Raw genomic sequence first — 18,021 nt, 5'->3', positions numbered from 1 at the left:
TATTTAAATTCAGGGACAAATCAACCTTTGAGGTGTGACTCACCCTCTAACCAGCCTCTCTACATTTTTATGGAAGATTCAAAATTACAGACTCATTCCGATAGTCTCATTAAGTACAGCACTACTACTACTGTGAGAGTGTCTCAAACTTGGTAATTTGGTTACAATTCAGATAAAGATGAGCAAGTGTTGCCATACTTGTATTAGAACTGAGGCAATCAAATGTCTCCCCTTAATAGCGTTCCTTTCTTCCAAATTAACACCAGTCAACTCATCTGTTTCTTGCTATTTTAAAATAATGAATTATATCAACTATTATTGAAAGTGAGACAATGATTTTACATTTTAATTATATTTAATGCCCATGCAAAAATATGAAAAGATCTAGTTGCCTTTTTAGTTACATGATTTGTAAACAGTCACTTTTTGCAGCATTGCCAAAGAAAGTAAGAAACCAACAAAAGATCTGGTACAAAATATATTTCCTTCAAGCTATCTTTAACTGACAACCAAAGCTGAAATATTATAAATTCTAATCTAAGGTCAAATCAATAAGTGAATGATTTCCAGAATCTATGCTCTATCACCCTGAAGAAATGAAGTGTTCCGATATATTGCTTTCTAAAAGAAAAACTGCTATTATTGTTCCAACAAATAATTACATATGGCTGGTTAATTCTTCACCAGACTGAATGATTTTGAAGAGTGTGTGGAGACTGTTTAAAACCCTGCTATAGCTCAGACAGCACCACTGTTTTCACTGACAAGAAAAATGCACCAGACAGTGAGTGATGCAGCAGCCTCCTGAAGTCCCAAAATAAGACTAGAAGAAATATTATAGTTAGTACAAAAGTAAGCAAGGCAGGAGAAGTAATCAGCAGGTTTATGGTTTGTATTATTCAGGCAGCCAAACTAAGTGATCACCCGTCTCAATGCATGAAATAGACCCCTGTGTGCTTGGAGAATGGCATAATACAAGAGCTTTGCGGAAAGTGTAAGACGCGTTTGGGTTTGAAGTTTCGTATCTCTCAGTTTCAGGCCATGGACAAAAAATTCACGGTTCTTACAGAAACCTGCCCATCAGAGGTCATTTTTGAACATGAATATAAAGAAATGTGTAGTTTAAAGGAAATCTTGAAGTGTACACAGGAGAAAATAGGGACACTTGAACTGCCTGTGTGGGCCATAAGAAAAGCACATGGTGACAGCAGGAAGTTTAAAATCAGATTTTGGCACTCGTGACCAAGACCGTCAATCAAGTTTCTTTTTCCTTGCAAACCATTACCAAATTCATGCATTTCCTCCTTGGAGGAAGTTTCTCAGTGCTTCACAGACACTGCTCATGTTGCTTTTGTCAGTGTAGCTTTGCCAGCTGGTCTATGTTAGGGCATAATCCTATCAGCATGATCCTTGCAAAAGGCAGGAGCAGCATTATCAATTTCTAGCAGTCTTTTCCCTTTTACAGTAAAATGAGTTGTGAAAGGAATGATGAACAGGGGATTTCTCATCTCAGAATCTCAGGGAAACAGAGCCTTTGATTTGGTAATCTGTAGGCCAATAATGAATCATAGTGGATGTAGATCTTTATCTGGAATTAAATTTTACAACCTTTATATAAGGAAGGAGAAGAACATTATCTGCTCCTTCAGCAAAGTTCACTCATTATTTGGTAGAGATGGATTTCCTCCTCTTAGTGAAGATTAGCACTATCACCTTGTAAAGTAACTTTAGACTTGTTAGAGTCATGAAGACAGTGTCTCCCCCAGGCAAGATACTTACACCATCGTATTAATATGCAGTCCAAAGTTTCAGTAACAGCATGGAGTTTTGACAAGTGAATTCTGTGATCACAAATTAGATTTAACCACCTTTAAATTTTATGCTTACCAAAGCCCACTTTATGACGCTATGAAAAAAACAGGAGCATTATGAAGAGAATCAATACAATCACACACACAAGAGTATCAAAGGTTATACACATCTATTTGAAGTAAAAGAAATGGTACAGAATAGTTTGAAACATTATTGCCTTTGCCACCCTGAAAAATGCTTGCGCTACTTTAATGACACAACATATTCGGTCACAGCACAACTCAGTCAAACAAAAGATGAAAAAGGCTATTGAAATGTATTTTAACTCATCATGAACTACTTTGATATTGCATACCAGAAAAAAGTCTATGTAGTGAAGTATGTAACAATATAGATTATTTGATTATTATGCAAATCACTATGCATAAAGAAAAGTATTCATTCTTCATCCTTGAACATTCCCTGAAGTTTAATTTGGAACCTAATTTGCATTCAATTAACATTTTAAAGCACTACTTACTTTCTACTTTGTTTGCCTACATGATTTAAATCGTAAGAGCAATTCTTTGCTTTTAGAAAAGGTGAGAGATGAGAGAGTGTTTTGTGCATCAGCAGTACATACACAGACCCAGCGACTGATGATGAACCTTCCTGCACTTCACAGCTCTGCACCCTCGCTTGCAAGGCTTGGCATTAAGACAGACCTGAGCCACAGTTACTGTAGGTTGAGAACCTGTCAGTCACCACTGCTCTCTCCTCTGTTGCACAGTGCAAAGGAAGGTGGGGAAGACAGTGTGATGGTTCTTGCACCTCATCTCTGCCTATATCCCCTCCTACCTGTGAGATACACATTAGCAATTGCAGGCCACTGGTTTACAGTGGAAAAAACCTGTCCAGATTATATTAGAAAGGGATTTAAATAATTCTTCTAAAATCTATCCCTGAGAATAGGGAGTTTAGGATTTGTGGAATGTGGTGAAGTATGGTTTGATTTTAAGAACTGCTCAAAGACAAATTTGCACAGGATCCAGAGCATTTGTTAGAACTTGACTTAAACGCATCCAAAACAGGGTATTAAGCAGAAAAACTTATGAATGACATATTCTAACCTAGGCATATTGTGATTGCTCCCAAATGCATTCTTAAGCAACTATACATGAAAGAAGTGATGGTTCGAAGAAAGACAATGACTTTGTGTTGAAGTAGGCTAAAAGTATCCACACAGTTAAAGCCGTGACAGATGAACTCTAGCAACTCATCCTGGAGTGTTTTACAATGCTATTACCCCCAATTAGTCACCTCTGTGCTGGCCATTGCTCCCCCAAGCAGCTAATGAGCTGTATTGATGTCTGTGATATAGCTTAGATGCCAGTTTTGAACTGCAGTGACAAAGTCTTGGACAAATATTCCTTTCTAATATCTTTGGGGGTGGTAACTTCCAGCCCAGGGACAGGACAAACAGCTGTGGAAAGGAAACATCTTGGCAGATGGCCACAGCTCTTTGCTTCAGTGCACCTCAGTCAGCAACTTCAGCTATAGCTCCTCAGACTGCCCTCACAGCTATCGCCTCCAAGGTGCTAATTAGCATCTCGTGCAAGATCTGATATGTGACTGCTTACACTATGGATAAACTTATTATGCACTAATATATCCTTTGTGATGTGTTAGCCTGAGATGATAACCATAAAATGCATCCTTGAAATGCTTTAAATATGGTTTTCAAAGACTCCAAAATCTAGGTGCTGATGAAAAAAAATTAGTTGTTTGTTCTGTAAAAATTCATGGGATTTCTCTCTTCTGCTAAGTTTTACAGGCTGCAGAGCTGAATCTGAAAGAAACATGACAACCTGCAAGAAAGGTGCCCCCAAATTACCCTTGCTTTCTTCATGGCTGCTTCAGTGAGCTGTTCATAACTGTCCTTCTGGACCAATTCTTGAGGATGTTGTGGTAGGTTAGCAGGACATTCAACAAGCATGAGTAATTCAGGGTTCTCTCACAAAGGAGGTGTCCCTCCACACTAAGCTAAAAGCCTTCCTTCTTGAAAGCTGAGTCATGAATGTTTTCTCCTTAATCTTCTAAGGATGTTCCCAAAGCAAATTTCTCACTGTATTAAAACCAGAATACCACAAGCATTACCTGATCACATATGTTTCTTTACATGCTGACAAATTATTTTTCTCAATAACTTTATGCGGAAATAATCAGAAAGCCTGTTAAACAAATACCTTCTACTGGGCATCTACCTGGGTTATGCAGATCAGGAAGGCTGAAATTTCTTGAAAGCAGGTGATTATGTTCTCCAGTTTTTTCCTCCACTATCAACATTAGGAACTAAATATGCGTAACAATACACTGCACTGTCTTTAACAGCCCAAACCGATCTCAAGCAAATCTGAAAAGCTACTTTATTCTACATCAATATGTAATTAAGTTCTAGGCTTGTAGATGTTGATTTTCATATGTGCTTTTCACAAGAATTTTAGTGCCAGAAACTTGTGGGTTGAAATATTTAATCTCATTTGCGCTTGTATTCCTATCAAGATAATCAGCATTTTGGATATTTCGAATAACTGTCAGATGGTAAATGCTGTCACAACAATGAAAAATATCTGATGATCGATCAAATTTAAGATTCGTGGGAATAGTTTGTACAATGGCCAAGCAGTATTTTCTAGTACATCAAAGAAATAAAGATCATGTAGCAATTTTCATGGTGCATTCATGATAGAACTTGAGGCACTATTTTAGCTTATAACATATAGCTAGTATACATAAATTAATGCATATTCATCTCAATTGCACTGAAAACATACTGAACAAAATTATCACTGAATGTTTCTGTGTATATTGAATGAAGAATGCACTGTCAAATCAGCTCTACAACTGAACAGAAAATGGAGGTTGCTGAAGTTTCCTGACTCCTAAGTGGAAACACCTAGTCAAATGGAGCAGCGAAGACCCTGCTCCAGACAGAAAGTAAGTTTGTTTGAAAGAAAGAATAATATAATATACAGAAAGGGAGCACAAAAGATCAGGTGTCAAATGTAAGTCAAAAACAAAATACAAAAATGTCAGTCAAAGAACTACTAGCGTGTCAGGCAGCTTAAATCCTGAAATGTGTTAAGAGAGATCCAGAGCTAAAAACAATCTAAGGCCTGCTCAGAGCACTTGATACTAAAGGACTATACAGCATTAGGGGAACCAATACACATATTTTGGAGGAGTTCTGCAATACTGACCAATGCCATGCTACTGCTAGCCTGAATTTCACTTTTGCCTATCAAATTCAGCTGGTGTTGCTTATTTAGATCCTTTTAGCTGCCTATTGATTATTTACCATTTACTAAATCTTACTAAAGCCAAGTTAGGATTTAATCTTTTTTCACTCTCTATTTCTTGTTTCTAAAACAAAAATTAGTGAAACTGGCATGTTAGGTTCACGTTTCAATTAGGTTCCTTTCCTAATATACTCTTTGCAGAAATGGGATTATCTAGAAGTGCTGCATCAGAGAAGTAAATTAATCCAGTTAACAATCCTGCTTTTGAGTCCTCCCTTTATCTTTCCTATACACAGAACATATATTCACAAAGTAGCATCATATTAGTTTTACTGACAGAAACCAGGAATGTCATCAAAGCGATTTCTTTCCTGGAAAACAGCCATGGTCTCTGGATGATGTATTGACAAAAACCTTTATACACTTCACTAGAATATGATGTTGAGTACTTGTGCACTTCAAATCTTTGCAATGGATAAAAAACCATAAACCCCCAAAATCTCCCCCAAACCCAACTAGATTTAATTTCAGTGAAAAAATATTTAATAAAACTAAGTTTTTAAAATTACGCTTACCTGGAACAAAGCTTCCCTGGACCACCTCCTTATAAGCCCACCAGCCTTCATGGATTTTTGGTGAATTTTGTTGAGCTAGAAAGAAATAATAAAAGAAACCATAAAATTAAGGCAAGGCACAGGAAATATTTAATTATATAAACTTTGGAAACTCTAAACAGGGTATCAAGTCCTACAGAAGAGCTATTCCTCAAGTTCCCAAGTAATGTTTGTTCAATTTATTGAATTATGCTACACATCTATCCTAGAGGACGTTGTCCCTGTTTCTCATACAGTTAAACATGTTTGCCTTCTGAAGAACTGATCACTGAACTTAAAAATTCAGGTGGAAAATGAGGATCTACAGCACTACTGATGGTTTCTGTGCCACCCACAAATTCAGTACAGGATAAAAATGCGGAGAAAAAGAGCATGCTCATATACAGTAGCCAATAACTGAGTCCAAGTTGGTGGACTGAAAAGTAGTTCCTCCCCTTCTCTTCCAAAGCTCTCCAATAATCTCTCATTTTCAATGGAAAGAAGTGACAGAGTGATCCACAGGCAATAGCTGTGTCTTTAACTGCTTCTCCTCTCATCCCATATGCTCTGAGTTCCAAAACCATAACAGAAAGGCACAGCCCATAGCTTCACAGATATTCTATTATGCTAGAATACTAAGGCAGAAATATAAGTTTTTTTCTGGTATCTTCTCTGTCTGCAGCGTAGCACTCACTACTTATGCCTCACCACAGTCATCCTGGTAGCCAGGCAAGATACTTGCTTCTGTTACACGTAAGTGACATGCAGCTCCCATAGAGTTGCATTTGATACCAAAGTGCAGTTAAACAATGCAAGGTTTCTTTGGCCAGTATTCTGAAGGCTGCAACAATAAGTCTTTGCTTTGGGTAAGGTTTGGCCCTGATGAGATTTGCCCGTGATGTTGCTTAAATGACTTTACATTCCTGAAAAGCCAAGAGCAGAAAGGTCTTGATCAGTCAGTTTGCTACTCATAGGGTCGTTACTTTTCTTTGTCTTGGAGGAAATCAGAACTGGAGCAAATTTTGTGGTCAAAATGTAAAATCTCTGTTAATCTGAAATACTTTCAAAGGGCATACAGACACACAGCAAGACAAATGTGCTCCATAAGATAGCTGATATGCAAATATGTTCTGCCTTCACTTGTATTTTGCTTGATGTTTTCATATTTAGAACAACTCTCACTGAGCTACAGAAGGCTCAGCTACCTTGTGTATCATTTAACTTAAATTCTGGGTTGGTTTTGTTTTTTAAGATACTTTCAGTCTCTTCCAGTAGGTCCAAGAATATTTTAACATAAATATGCAGCTACAGAAGATGCTGGATTTAGCAGCTTTCTGTTGCCGTTTCATTGCTAGATCACATATATACAAAAGACACAATTACCCTGGGAAAAGTTCCAGCAATATAATAAAAATTGTTGTCATTAAAAATTACAAAGAGGATGCGACATTCAGACTAAAAAAGATACAAGATGAGGACCATTACATACTGTTCTATCAGCTGCAAAACAATATTTATGATTTAACTGACTGTAAATTTCAGAAACAAAAGTAAAGCTATAGTTAATTAAATGGACTGACAGAAGGACCAACACTCTGCTTTACCAGAAATCCAGACACACTAGTGGAACGGTGTATGTGCGGATGCAGATTTCTCTTTGCAGTATTGATGCTCATTCCATTAATTGAATGGTGACTTCATTTTCAGGTTTAACTGAAAGGACTAGTCCACTGTGCACTCTTTACAGTTTGCAGATGACATTATCTTCATTTGTTTAGCTTTTTTATCATTGCCTAGAGCACTCAAACTGTGTATGGCTTTGTTGTGCTGGACTGCACTATACAAACATTTGGAAAATGGCAAATCCCAACCCACAATCAAAATATCTGAGTAGCAAAATATTCAAATCAAGTCTGAACTGCAGTTTTTTGGATCTCAGCACTGGTTTACGCAGGTTGCTTTTATGCCTCCCTGCTTTGCAACAGAAGTTCTTAAAGATTTCAGGATGCTTCAGCAATAGGAGAGGATACCAGTAAGTGAATCCCCCAAAAGCACAGCAATCATTCTTCTACTTCAAATTTCCCAGAAAATTACATTGCATTAAAGTGCATCTTGTAGTAACGTACACAGCTAAAGGTTGTTCAGCCAACCAGCGGTAGGCTGCATTTTGTAAGTGGGTGAAAAAATATTGTATGTAGATAGAGACAAGTTAAGAAGATTTCAGGGAGTATGGCTATTATTAAATGCAACTGCTTACTGTCAGCATTCATAGAAACATATACAATCAAAACATGTTTTGCTTTTGCCCACTCTGTGGCCAATCTAAATGACACATGCCAGGTCCAGAAGAAAAATGTAATCTATTATTCAGAGTCTAAATTAAACCAAAATCAAAATATGCTGGCTCTGCAAGCTCTGCTTCAGTGTGTTGCCTCAACACTTAGTAAAGCTAATTCCAAAAGGAATATCAGGAAAACTAAGATTTTGTCATATTTTTTCAAATCTGCTGCATTCGTATGGAACAGACTGCATGAGATGAGCAAGAAATTAGATTATCAAAGCTTTGTACTTAATAATTGGATGCCTGTGCAATTGCTTCAGCTGTCAGAGAAGAGCATGACCTGGCATTATTTTGCACATTCCACAGATATCAGATTCTTATCTCTTCAATACACATGAAAATGAAACACATAAAAAGGAATACAATAAGCAAAATAAGATGTACTATGGCCATATAAAATATCTAAGATAGGGCAAGAGCAATTCTGGGAGTACTGCTGATTTACAGAAAACTGAGGCCACTGAGGAAATGAAGAGGAAAGGCAGGTGGTTGTTGTGAGAGAGCAGCTAGGGAGACAGGCCCCAGTGCCACACTCTTTCTTGAACCCTGAAACCTTAGTGGGTTTTACCAGTACAGGCAGAACATCCTGCAAAATAGTGCACACAGAGTGACTGAACACAGATTTCCACTCTGTTGTACATATGAAATCTAGCTTTGTGCCAAAGATTTACTCTGATGGATCCTACAGGGACTTTGCTTAGAAAGGAAAAAGAATTATAAAGCTCTCATTTCTATGAATGCAGAAGGAAGAGGTCTGGTAAGGCCAGGGAGGAAAATTTGTCTTCCAAAAACTTCTCCTGAACTATTATTCCAATCTATGTTATGACGTGGGCAAGAGGTCTTACTAAAGGAGAAAAAGGATTTCTCTATTTTTGAACCATAATCAGACCTGTACCTGGATTAGTAACGGAAGAAGGAAGTATAAAATTAGAAAGAACAGACATACGGACAATCCTTGCTGGGAATCCTATCTGGGACACTTACACCTGATGCACATGCAACACAGGGTCTCTACAATTGGTTTATCAATGCCCATCTGACAGAATGGCACTGTGCCTGGGTAAACAGGTTCAACCTTATGGCCAGGAATTGTTGCCAAGGAAAAGGACTCTTCATATGTGCCACCTCATCACACTGAAAATAGCAAAATTCTCTCAGCATCCTTCTTATTTCGGTTAAACTACTGTACCTCTAATTGAAATTCTGCCGCTTGAGGATCACAAAAAGAAATGTGTGCTTGCTGTGTGGATTTGGATACTCCTATATTCCCACCAGAACACTGCAGCTCCTTTTTTTGGCATGACATGACACATAAGATACTGAGGAGACAAAAGGTCTAGAAAGCAATTCTGTATTCCTAAAGAGGGTTAAATATCTTTAAAATAAATATGTAAAAAATAATTTCTGATACCTCAGAGCCTTCTCTTTCACTGCTAAAAACAACCTAGGAGTAATGCCTTTTTCTTCCAAGAAACATTGTTGCTTCTGCAAGGCATCAAAATAAAGCAGGCCCATCTGAACAGACACTTTGCTGTTAGGAGCAGGTAACCTGCACAATTAGCTCTGCAACAGCAATTTTTAGCATCAGCACTGTATTCTGTCATTAGTAGGGACAGTCCAAAATGCCACACTTGTCCAAAGTGCTAGAGGATATTGAATGACCTCTATTTGCTACAGGGTTCTTCCCCTCGGTACTGAAATCACTAGTATCTGAGATTAGTAGCTCTGCTGATATAACACCATTATGTCAGATCTCTTTCAATGCAGCTGCTGTAGAGGAGACAGGATATTTATTTGGAGCTGATATGACATGTGTTGCTTTCATTTTGTCAGATTATTGTACGTATGTCTCATTGTGTAGCATAAAATTACAGGCCAAGTTCTGCACAGTTGCGCATTTTTGTTTCCTAGTGACTCTTCACGTATAGAGAAACAGCACTGCAGAGGATCATTAAAATGTAGAGCGAATGCAAACAGCAAAAGGTGCCAATGCCCCATAAAGTCAGCAGTTAACTATATCTAGCTTAGAGGTTAAAACGAGTAACCTTATGTTTCAAAGGGAAGCTGCTGCTCAGTCAGTAGAACTATTTTAAAATCATTAGATAACACTGTATCAGATAGCAGGTACCACCATGCAGATGCTGACTTATTTATATACAATCTTCAGCACAAAGAGGTCTTCATCTTGTTGGAATGCTAATGCTAACATAATATAAAATACTGTAATTAATACAAAATACCCCTCAGTGAATAGGCTTATTTGCAAGATATAGACAAGTCATTCTACAACTACTTATTTACTTTCTATACTTAAACAAAAGATATAAAGGCTTGTATCTGATGTCGTGGTTTACGTCATTCACATCGAAGCACAAGCCAAGAGTAGAACCCTGCCAGATCAGAATTCTCCATTCACTTTACTGCCATTTCACACAGATAAGAAATACTAGGCATGGACAATCAGGCTCACAGAAGTTAAGAAAAAAATCTTTTTTCATCTGAATTTTATTGATCTGAGCTCTTCTGATTGCTATATTAATCACTCTGCATGCTTATCCCTATTTAACTAATGTTCTAAGTCTTACTTGTGATAACCTGGCTAGTATTGCCTTGGCATTAAATACATGACAATGTTTTTATCACTGTTACCCCTTCTGCATAGTTACGAGATTAGAAAGAAAACCAGCTGCAACTACGAGCCATTAGTTTCATACTAAACTTAGTGCACGGCATTAATTCATTGCTAATACTTTGATATGAAACTCACATAAAAAAATGGCATGGTGTCTAGTACAAGAGAAATAAATCCTCAGATCTGCTATTACAATGGTGAACACTGAAAATTAAAGGATATATTTATAAGGCATTAGATGCTGGTGTGATCTTCACTTACATCCACCCTTTGTGTTCCACAGTCTGTTGTCTTTATAGGCCTTATCCTGGTTCTCTCCCAGCTAGCATGAGCTATTGCTTAGCTATGTAATACTATTTGATTTTCCATTCAGAGTTCCATAGTTCACTCTGAGTAGCTTCATCACTCTTAAGGTACCTTCTTCAGTCATGGACAAGTAATCCAAGATGGCTGTGCCTTATGGCAGAAATTAAAATTAGAGGAATCTTCTTGTAGTGTTTCAGAAGAAAATTAGCCCTACAGAGAACAGTGCAGGGTGTTGTGGTTTGTTTTTTTTTTTTAAAAAAAAAAAAGCTGTAAAAAAAAGTTTATTCTTTTTTTGCTGAACTCCATTTCCAGAATCTTAGGGAATGTACATACTTTGTATTTATTTTAAATATCCCTAATTACTACATTTTATATGGGTATTTTGCACACTGTTAAACCCAAGGATGCCTGAACTTTGGAGGGAACACTGACTTAATCTAAAAAATCAGCTTCAAGATCTTCAGTCATACAAGTACCAGCTTTGGGCTCACACCAACAAATGCCTCAAAGCAAACGGAATACACATGTATAAAGCAAATCTGACAGCACGGGAACTAAGCAGATGCAATTAGCTAAAGATTCAGCCCTCTATAATTAATGCTCAGTTTGCTTAAAACAAGTCTGTACATAATTGCAGCTATTATTTAAGATGGTTTTCTTTTAATATAAAAAGTCTGCATAACCTAACACCACACACTTCAGGCATTATATAAAGCGTCATTTTTAAGTGAAGAGTTACAGGACAACAAAGGTTAGTCTGCTTATGAATATTGCAGCCTACATTGTATATATACGTCACCATACAATGAGGGAGGAAAAAGAAAACAAAGGATTATAAAGGGATCAATAAATGCTTTCATCGGCTATACCAGATTTTTTTTTATATAATGTTTTGCTCAGAAAACATGCAAATGCTCTTTCATTAAGTTGATACTTTCCAATTCCATAAATCCTTCTTCCATCATCCCCATGTGTAAAAGCTCTCACTGCTGCTGTGAATTCCAAACAGTATTCAACAGAAGCAAAACTGACGTGACCTGTTTTTATCACATCTGAGGGCAAAAGTAAGGCACTGTCATGGGAACTCTGCTACAGCACAGACACTTGACTACTCTGTATTTTCTATTTAATGTAATTTTTTCTTCTGGTAAGATTCCAATTAAAAACCTAGGCCAAAGGATGATATTTCATACAAGCAGATGCATATGTATGCAGCTAGTAGTGACAAACAATGTAGCGTAACATTACAACACAGCTAACCACTGCATCTACTGTCCCTGTGTAGCTGGCTTTTGAGGAGAGCCACCAAGTGTCCACAGTCACTAAATGCTGCTTGAAGAACCATAAACTAAAACGTTTACCAGTATTTAAGCCCATATTAGGATGCACAGCCTGCTCACAGCACTCTCACACGAGAACTCTGCAAGACTTCAGGAGTATCTAACAATAGCTCAGTTTGCAGGAAGTAAAAAGTGCGTATAAGGCTCAGCTCTGTTCAGCAGCGAGAAGGATCTTTTGCAGATTTTATTCTCATCCCTTTCAGTCACACGTATTTGTGAACCTTTTCAATAGGAATTTCAAATCTTAAAAGCCAAGGGACAGCCATTCTAGAGACCACTACACAGAACTGGCAGGAAGGACTGCAGAACATCAGTTCTTCTTCTGCTGTCAATCTTGCAGCTGACTGGGCACTTTCATTATCTACCTGCAAAAACAGGCTTGTAATACCAGTTATCATCCCATTGTTCAAGAAAGGGTAGAAATATAATTTGTTAACAACTTCCTTGCTTTCTGACCTCTGAATACTATCAAAACAGTTTAAATATGCTTATGTGTACACAGGAACCATTCCCAATAGTGTTTATGAAGAACGTGAGATGAACATGCTAGGTAATGGCATGCTATGTCATGCTGTTAAAGGAAGCTGTATAAATACAAGGGTTTGGGTGCTGTGTCTGAACTTGCAATAAGCTATTTTCCCTAAAGCACATATGCCCGATCATGCAACTATTATTTAAGTTCTAACATAAATGAACAAAACCACAGGTTGTATCTAAAGCTTTTAGTCAGAAAAAGTTAAAACCATTTTTACTCACTTTTCTCTGAGCACCTAAGCACGCCGATGTAAATGATGGATTGCACTGCAGGATTAATTACTTTATGTCATCGCACTCAATTTAACATGGAACTCTGCATACTGTTCCTAACTCAATTTGTAGAATATCAAACATCCCCGTAAAGCGGCTGTCCTTTTAATGTGACCAACACATATGTACAAGAGTTAGACCACATAGCATGTTTGCCCTCTCCAAGTATTTTTTGCCTAAGGTGGCTGGAATGCTAAGGCAGTGTTACATTTAATGTTACTTGCTTCAATTTTTAAAGTAATATTTTTTGGTAATTTTTCTTCAGCAAATTTTATTTCTGAAACAACTGAGAGACAGGGAACCTCTATATAGCTCTCTGTGTTGTCTGGGAAAGATGAGCAGCTTTCCTTGATATGAAAGAATGCTTAAGGTTCTACCTACAAATTACTATCAACTAGGGAGCTGAGCAGCTTTCCTTGATATGAAAGAATGCTTAAGGTTCTACCTACAAATTACTATCAACTAGGGACGTGAGCCTCTGTTTCCCCAGACCCCATACAAATCTATGGGATTCAAATTACTTTTGAAGGTGGTACAGTTCTTTTCCTCCTCTGGCACAAGAGTCAAAATTGCATCAAAGCTGAAGTACTGCAAAATATCAAAACAATTAATTACTGGAGGAGAAAAATACATAGCTGTATTGGAGCAATGAGAACATAACACTGATTGCAAGCAGTGTGGGAAATTCAGAGGGTAACCTTTCACCTCAGTCACTGATGGCATGCTTAGGGTTTCACGTATCCTAAACCACGTTAACACAATTTGGCTGTCTCAATGTTTTCCAGAGTCTCTGACAGCAGTGTCAGCACACACAAGAGCCTACTCTGTGTTGTGTTAGATGGGGTAGTTCCTCTCCAGCAAGTTGTTTAATCATGTCTAGATACAAAGTCTGAAATGTTTTATAAAATAACGCAGTAAGAAGTAAGATATCTTGTGATAAACTTCAGAATAGCTCTCGCACTGCATGCCCTCCACTCCCATTAATTTCAATGTGGTTTGGGGACACTCAGTAACTCAAAGAAATGGCCTCAATACCCTTGAGCCTTTAAAGTTCAATACATTATTAATGTTAAATTAATAGGGCTTCCTTTAAAAGGAAACCACTAAGTTCCTTCCTCAGAAGCACATATGATATTGACATCTCATCGGGTTTCTGACCCTGGCTGCTCTCTGTACTCTCTAAACAGAAAGTTACAGTCAGTAATACTACAGACAGTTGGGGACTGTCCTGTTAGCTGCCACAGACAGACCTTTCTTTTCTTTTCCCAAATCTTTGGCTCCAGGAAACAGAAATTATTTCTCCAGCAGTCTTCCCATGAGGGAGCTGTGCCCAGAATTTAAGTATTCATCACTGCTTAGGCAAACTCAAGGGGAAAAAATAAAGGTCTTCCAATTAACCTCAAGACTAATGGCATGGCATCAATATTAGGTGCTTGATCCTACAAAATACACAGCAGCCTCAAATCCCACAGAGTTCTACAGCCGACAAAAACTTGCAGTCCACAACGTGATATGGAAATATTCTGAAGAGCTACATCATATGCAGAGAATTCATAATGCTTAAGTGATACTATCATGAGCACTTTCCACGGTCTTAATAAAGGGGCATACCTGAAAAAGAGGGAAGAAGACTGCCTTCAATCTCCCTTGAAAACTCAGCAGAACTACCAACAGCAATCTGTACGTCTCGTACATATGTTACTCCAACTTCAGCCAACACTAAATGATGCATGTTCCTGAGGTAGGAAGAGTCATTTTCTCCTGCCTAACATACTTACATATAAATAAAAACAATTGCAACAAGCAACATGAAGTCATTCAAAAGCTAATGGCAGAGAGAAGACAAAATTATTTTAATTATACTCAATTGGATTCAGAGACCTAGATTTCTAGTCTCCTGGGGTTGGCAGTCAGGGCACTAATCCAGATCATGTCACAGCTCACTGGACTACCTAAATCCTCGGCACTTAAACCTTACGTCCTGGTGCTTTCTGAGATGACAAAGTACAAAAAATGTTTTTCTGGCCATATAATAACAACATTGCTACCATCAAGAAGAAATCTAATGTCAGTGGATAAGCCAAGATATGGATCCATTCCAGGCAGTGGCATCATGACAGAAAATTGAACCCATCACAATGTGGCTTTATTGCAATTGCTCTTTACCATTGCCACTGCAGTTTATCAGTTTCTTAGCAATAGTTGTTTCTTGGTTACTAGACATTTCTTAAGAGAATGGGGGGGAAAAACCAACTTTGTAGCTAATTTTTCTGAACTGATAAGTGACAGCTTTTCTTCCAGTAAGTAGCAGTATTTTCAGTCATGTTAACAAGATTGTGATGTATTTTTCAACAGAAAGCATTGTTTCTGACTAAATCAGATCTTGACTTGCCCAAAATAATGTTTCTACATCATGTGGATTTTCAAAAGAGCCCAGACTTTGATCTATTCCATAAACAGTACAGGGGTTTTCCTTCACTCACATTGTTGGGAAAACTGTGGAAAATAGAGTGTATTACTGGAGGCAAGAAAAAGGACTAAAGAAGGATATCTGCCTCTGAGATAGTTGGGGCAAGTTAGAGCAACTCCCAACAAAAAATGATTAAGAGTCCCCATATCCAAGCAGAGACTCTGGCCCTGCATCATAAGAAGCTATCTAAGGTTGCAAACTGTCATTATACTTACCCACTATGTCATTAATGAGCCCCAAATAATTTAATAAAATGAAGTGCACAGCTCAGAATCCTATTACTATTAAACATGATCATTGTTTATCACCAGCATTAACTTAATTTGCATAAATTTAATTAAATTTATATTAAATTAAATATTAATTAAATTTATATTAAAATAAATTAGGCAGATTAGGAAAGTAGAAAAGAAAATACAGCAGTCTTATTGACACCTCAATCCATTTATGTCCCCATAACCCAAATGATGAAGAGTCAATCCCTATGATAAAAATGGAGTACATATATTTCACTACTACCTGTTTACCCTAAGTAACAATCAATGTCAAGGTGAAAGGTTATCCAAACCTGGGAAATGTGAAGAAAAGCAGCTTTTTTTTCAGGCTTTTAAAATCACAGATGGGAAATAATTGTAGAAAAGTTGAACTGCAGTGGAGGAACTGAGGAACAGCAAGAGAGAAAAATCATTCTAGTCAGATCAGCTGTCAGGGTAAGACAAGTCAGATAAGAAAAGAATGTACTTATTCATCTCAGTTGCCAGCCATGTTGTATGATATCGATGTTCCAGTTCATTAATTACTGCTTAAATATTACAGTGATGACAGGTGTGTAAATACCTGAACATAGACCTTCTACTGATTTTTTCTGGACTATTTTCAATAGACATCCCTAAAAATTTTATTAGTTCGGAAGCGTTTTTTGTTCATCCCACTTGCCAGGTGAAGATGGGGAAGAATTTCTCCACCCCACCGCACACCCTCCCTTTATCATGCTTCCAATGTTGACAAGAGACAAATCACTCTCCATACCTCCCCCCACCATTTCTGCTTCCCTGCAGTTCTGTGGAATATCCCTCAGAGATTACTTCTATCATCCATCTGTCCATAGTTGTGTTTATCTACTGATCCTGGAAGAAGTCATACCCTTCCCCCTCTTTGGACTGATTCCTGAGACAGCAGTGCTGTTCTGGCACTCTGCTGCTATTCTGTGATTCCTATCCCAACCAACAATATTCTTGGCTAGAACTGATGCAGCTCTGTCTTCCTTGGGTGACTGCAGAGACCAGTTTATCCTTCTGCACCCTACTAAATTTCTTGGCTTCTTGGTCCTTGCAAAGGTGTCCCCTATCCGTCCTCCTCAGCCACTTCTGTAGCCATTAGTCAAAAGCAGTGATATAGATATGCTTCTTTCCTCTCTCTCATTTAGTTTTCAAGTTAAGATGGAAGATATTTCACACTGGCTGTGATGCATGTACTTGCTTCATTTTGCTGTTCTAGAATTTTAATCACTTTTTAAATTATTGATGCAGAAATCCCAGGTAGAAATAAAAAAACACCTTCACTTGGGTATCTGTTATTCATAGCTTGCTCCCCCTGTCTTCTCAGAGATGAGACTTTGGACACAGATAAAAGAAAAATTTAAAAACCACCAAAGGTAAGAATTTAAAAAATGTATTTAGTTCAAGGAAACCGTATGGAGAAATATGCCATTGCAAAGATTTCATCAGGGATTTCCTAGCTTTCCTTCTTTTCATCTGTGTGGTCCTGTTTCTTCCAAGTCAAAATCCACAGAAGTTTCAGACAGTCTTTTATTCTTGCTGGAAGCAAGAGGGAAGAATATTATTTTTTTTTTTTAGTAAGGGTAAAACCAACTCAGGACTGGAAATCTAAGTTGTAGATTTTAAATGTGTATGTTCCCCTTTATCAGTCTGGCCTATCTAAAGCAGAGATATCTGATAGTTTGAAAACCAGACAGCATTGCACCTGTTACTCACATTTCTTCCGTATTTTATTCATATTTACCTCTATTCTAAAGTCTTCTAAAGGCCTACTTCTCTTCTAAATCTTTTTATTGTTCAATGTTCCATCTTTGGCCAAGACATTGACTGGAAGAATTAAAAGAAATTGTAGGAGCTGTGACAGGCCTGCCTCCTGCACCCTCTATGGGGCAGAACTTGTGGAGACAAGCTGCAGACAGGCTCGCTCCAGCAGCTTAGCCATAAAGACTAGCTGCCTGCCACTGCCGTGTGAACCCCTGAACGGGACAGCAGTACAGACAAACCTGTCCATCAGTAATACTCATTGCCTACCTCATTTAATTTATAAAAAGGCTAAACTGTTGTCCATCTCTTGGTATGTATAGATACTCAACTTAAGAACAGAACCACAGTGCAATACTACAAAGTAACATACTCCAGCAGCAGTAAGTCCAAGAGCCCCAGT

At 37.8% G+C, this 18,021-nt stretch overlaps 1 protein-coding gene across 3 annotated transcripts in view; it reads right to left on the bottom strand.

The window, feature by feature from the left end:
- CA10 (carbonic anhydrase 10) overlaps positions 1 to 18,021 on the bottom strand; it is a 210,312-nt gene that overhangs the window by 165,674 nt on the left and 26,617 nt on the right. For all 3 annotated transcript variants that reach the window (XM_037406672.1, XM_037406663.1, XM_037406684.1), the window contains one exon: positions 5,666 to 5,740. In XM_037406672.1, coding sequence (XP_037262569.1) covers positions 5,666 to 5,740 — 75 coding nt within the window. The remainder of the gene's footprint in view (positions 1 to 5,665; positions 5,741 to 18,021) is intronic.

This window comes from Falco rusticolus, chromosome 1 (assembly GCF_015220075.1).
Source record: "Falco rusticolus isolate bFalRus1 chromosome 1, bFalRus1.pri, whole genome shotgun sequence".
NCBI classification, from domain to species: Eukaryota; Metazoa; Chordata; class Aves; order Falconiformes; family Falconidae; genus Falco; species Falco rusticolus.
Note: the sequence above shows the minus strand (reverse complement) of the source record. Positions and strands in the feature narration are given on the sequence as shown.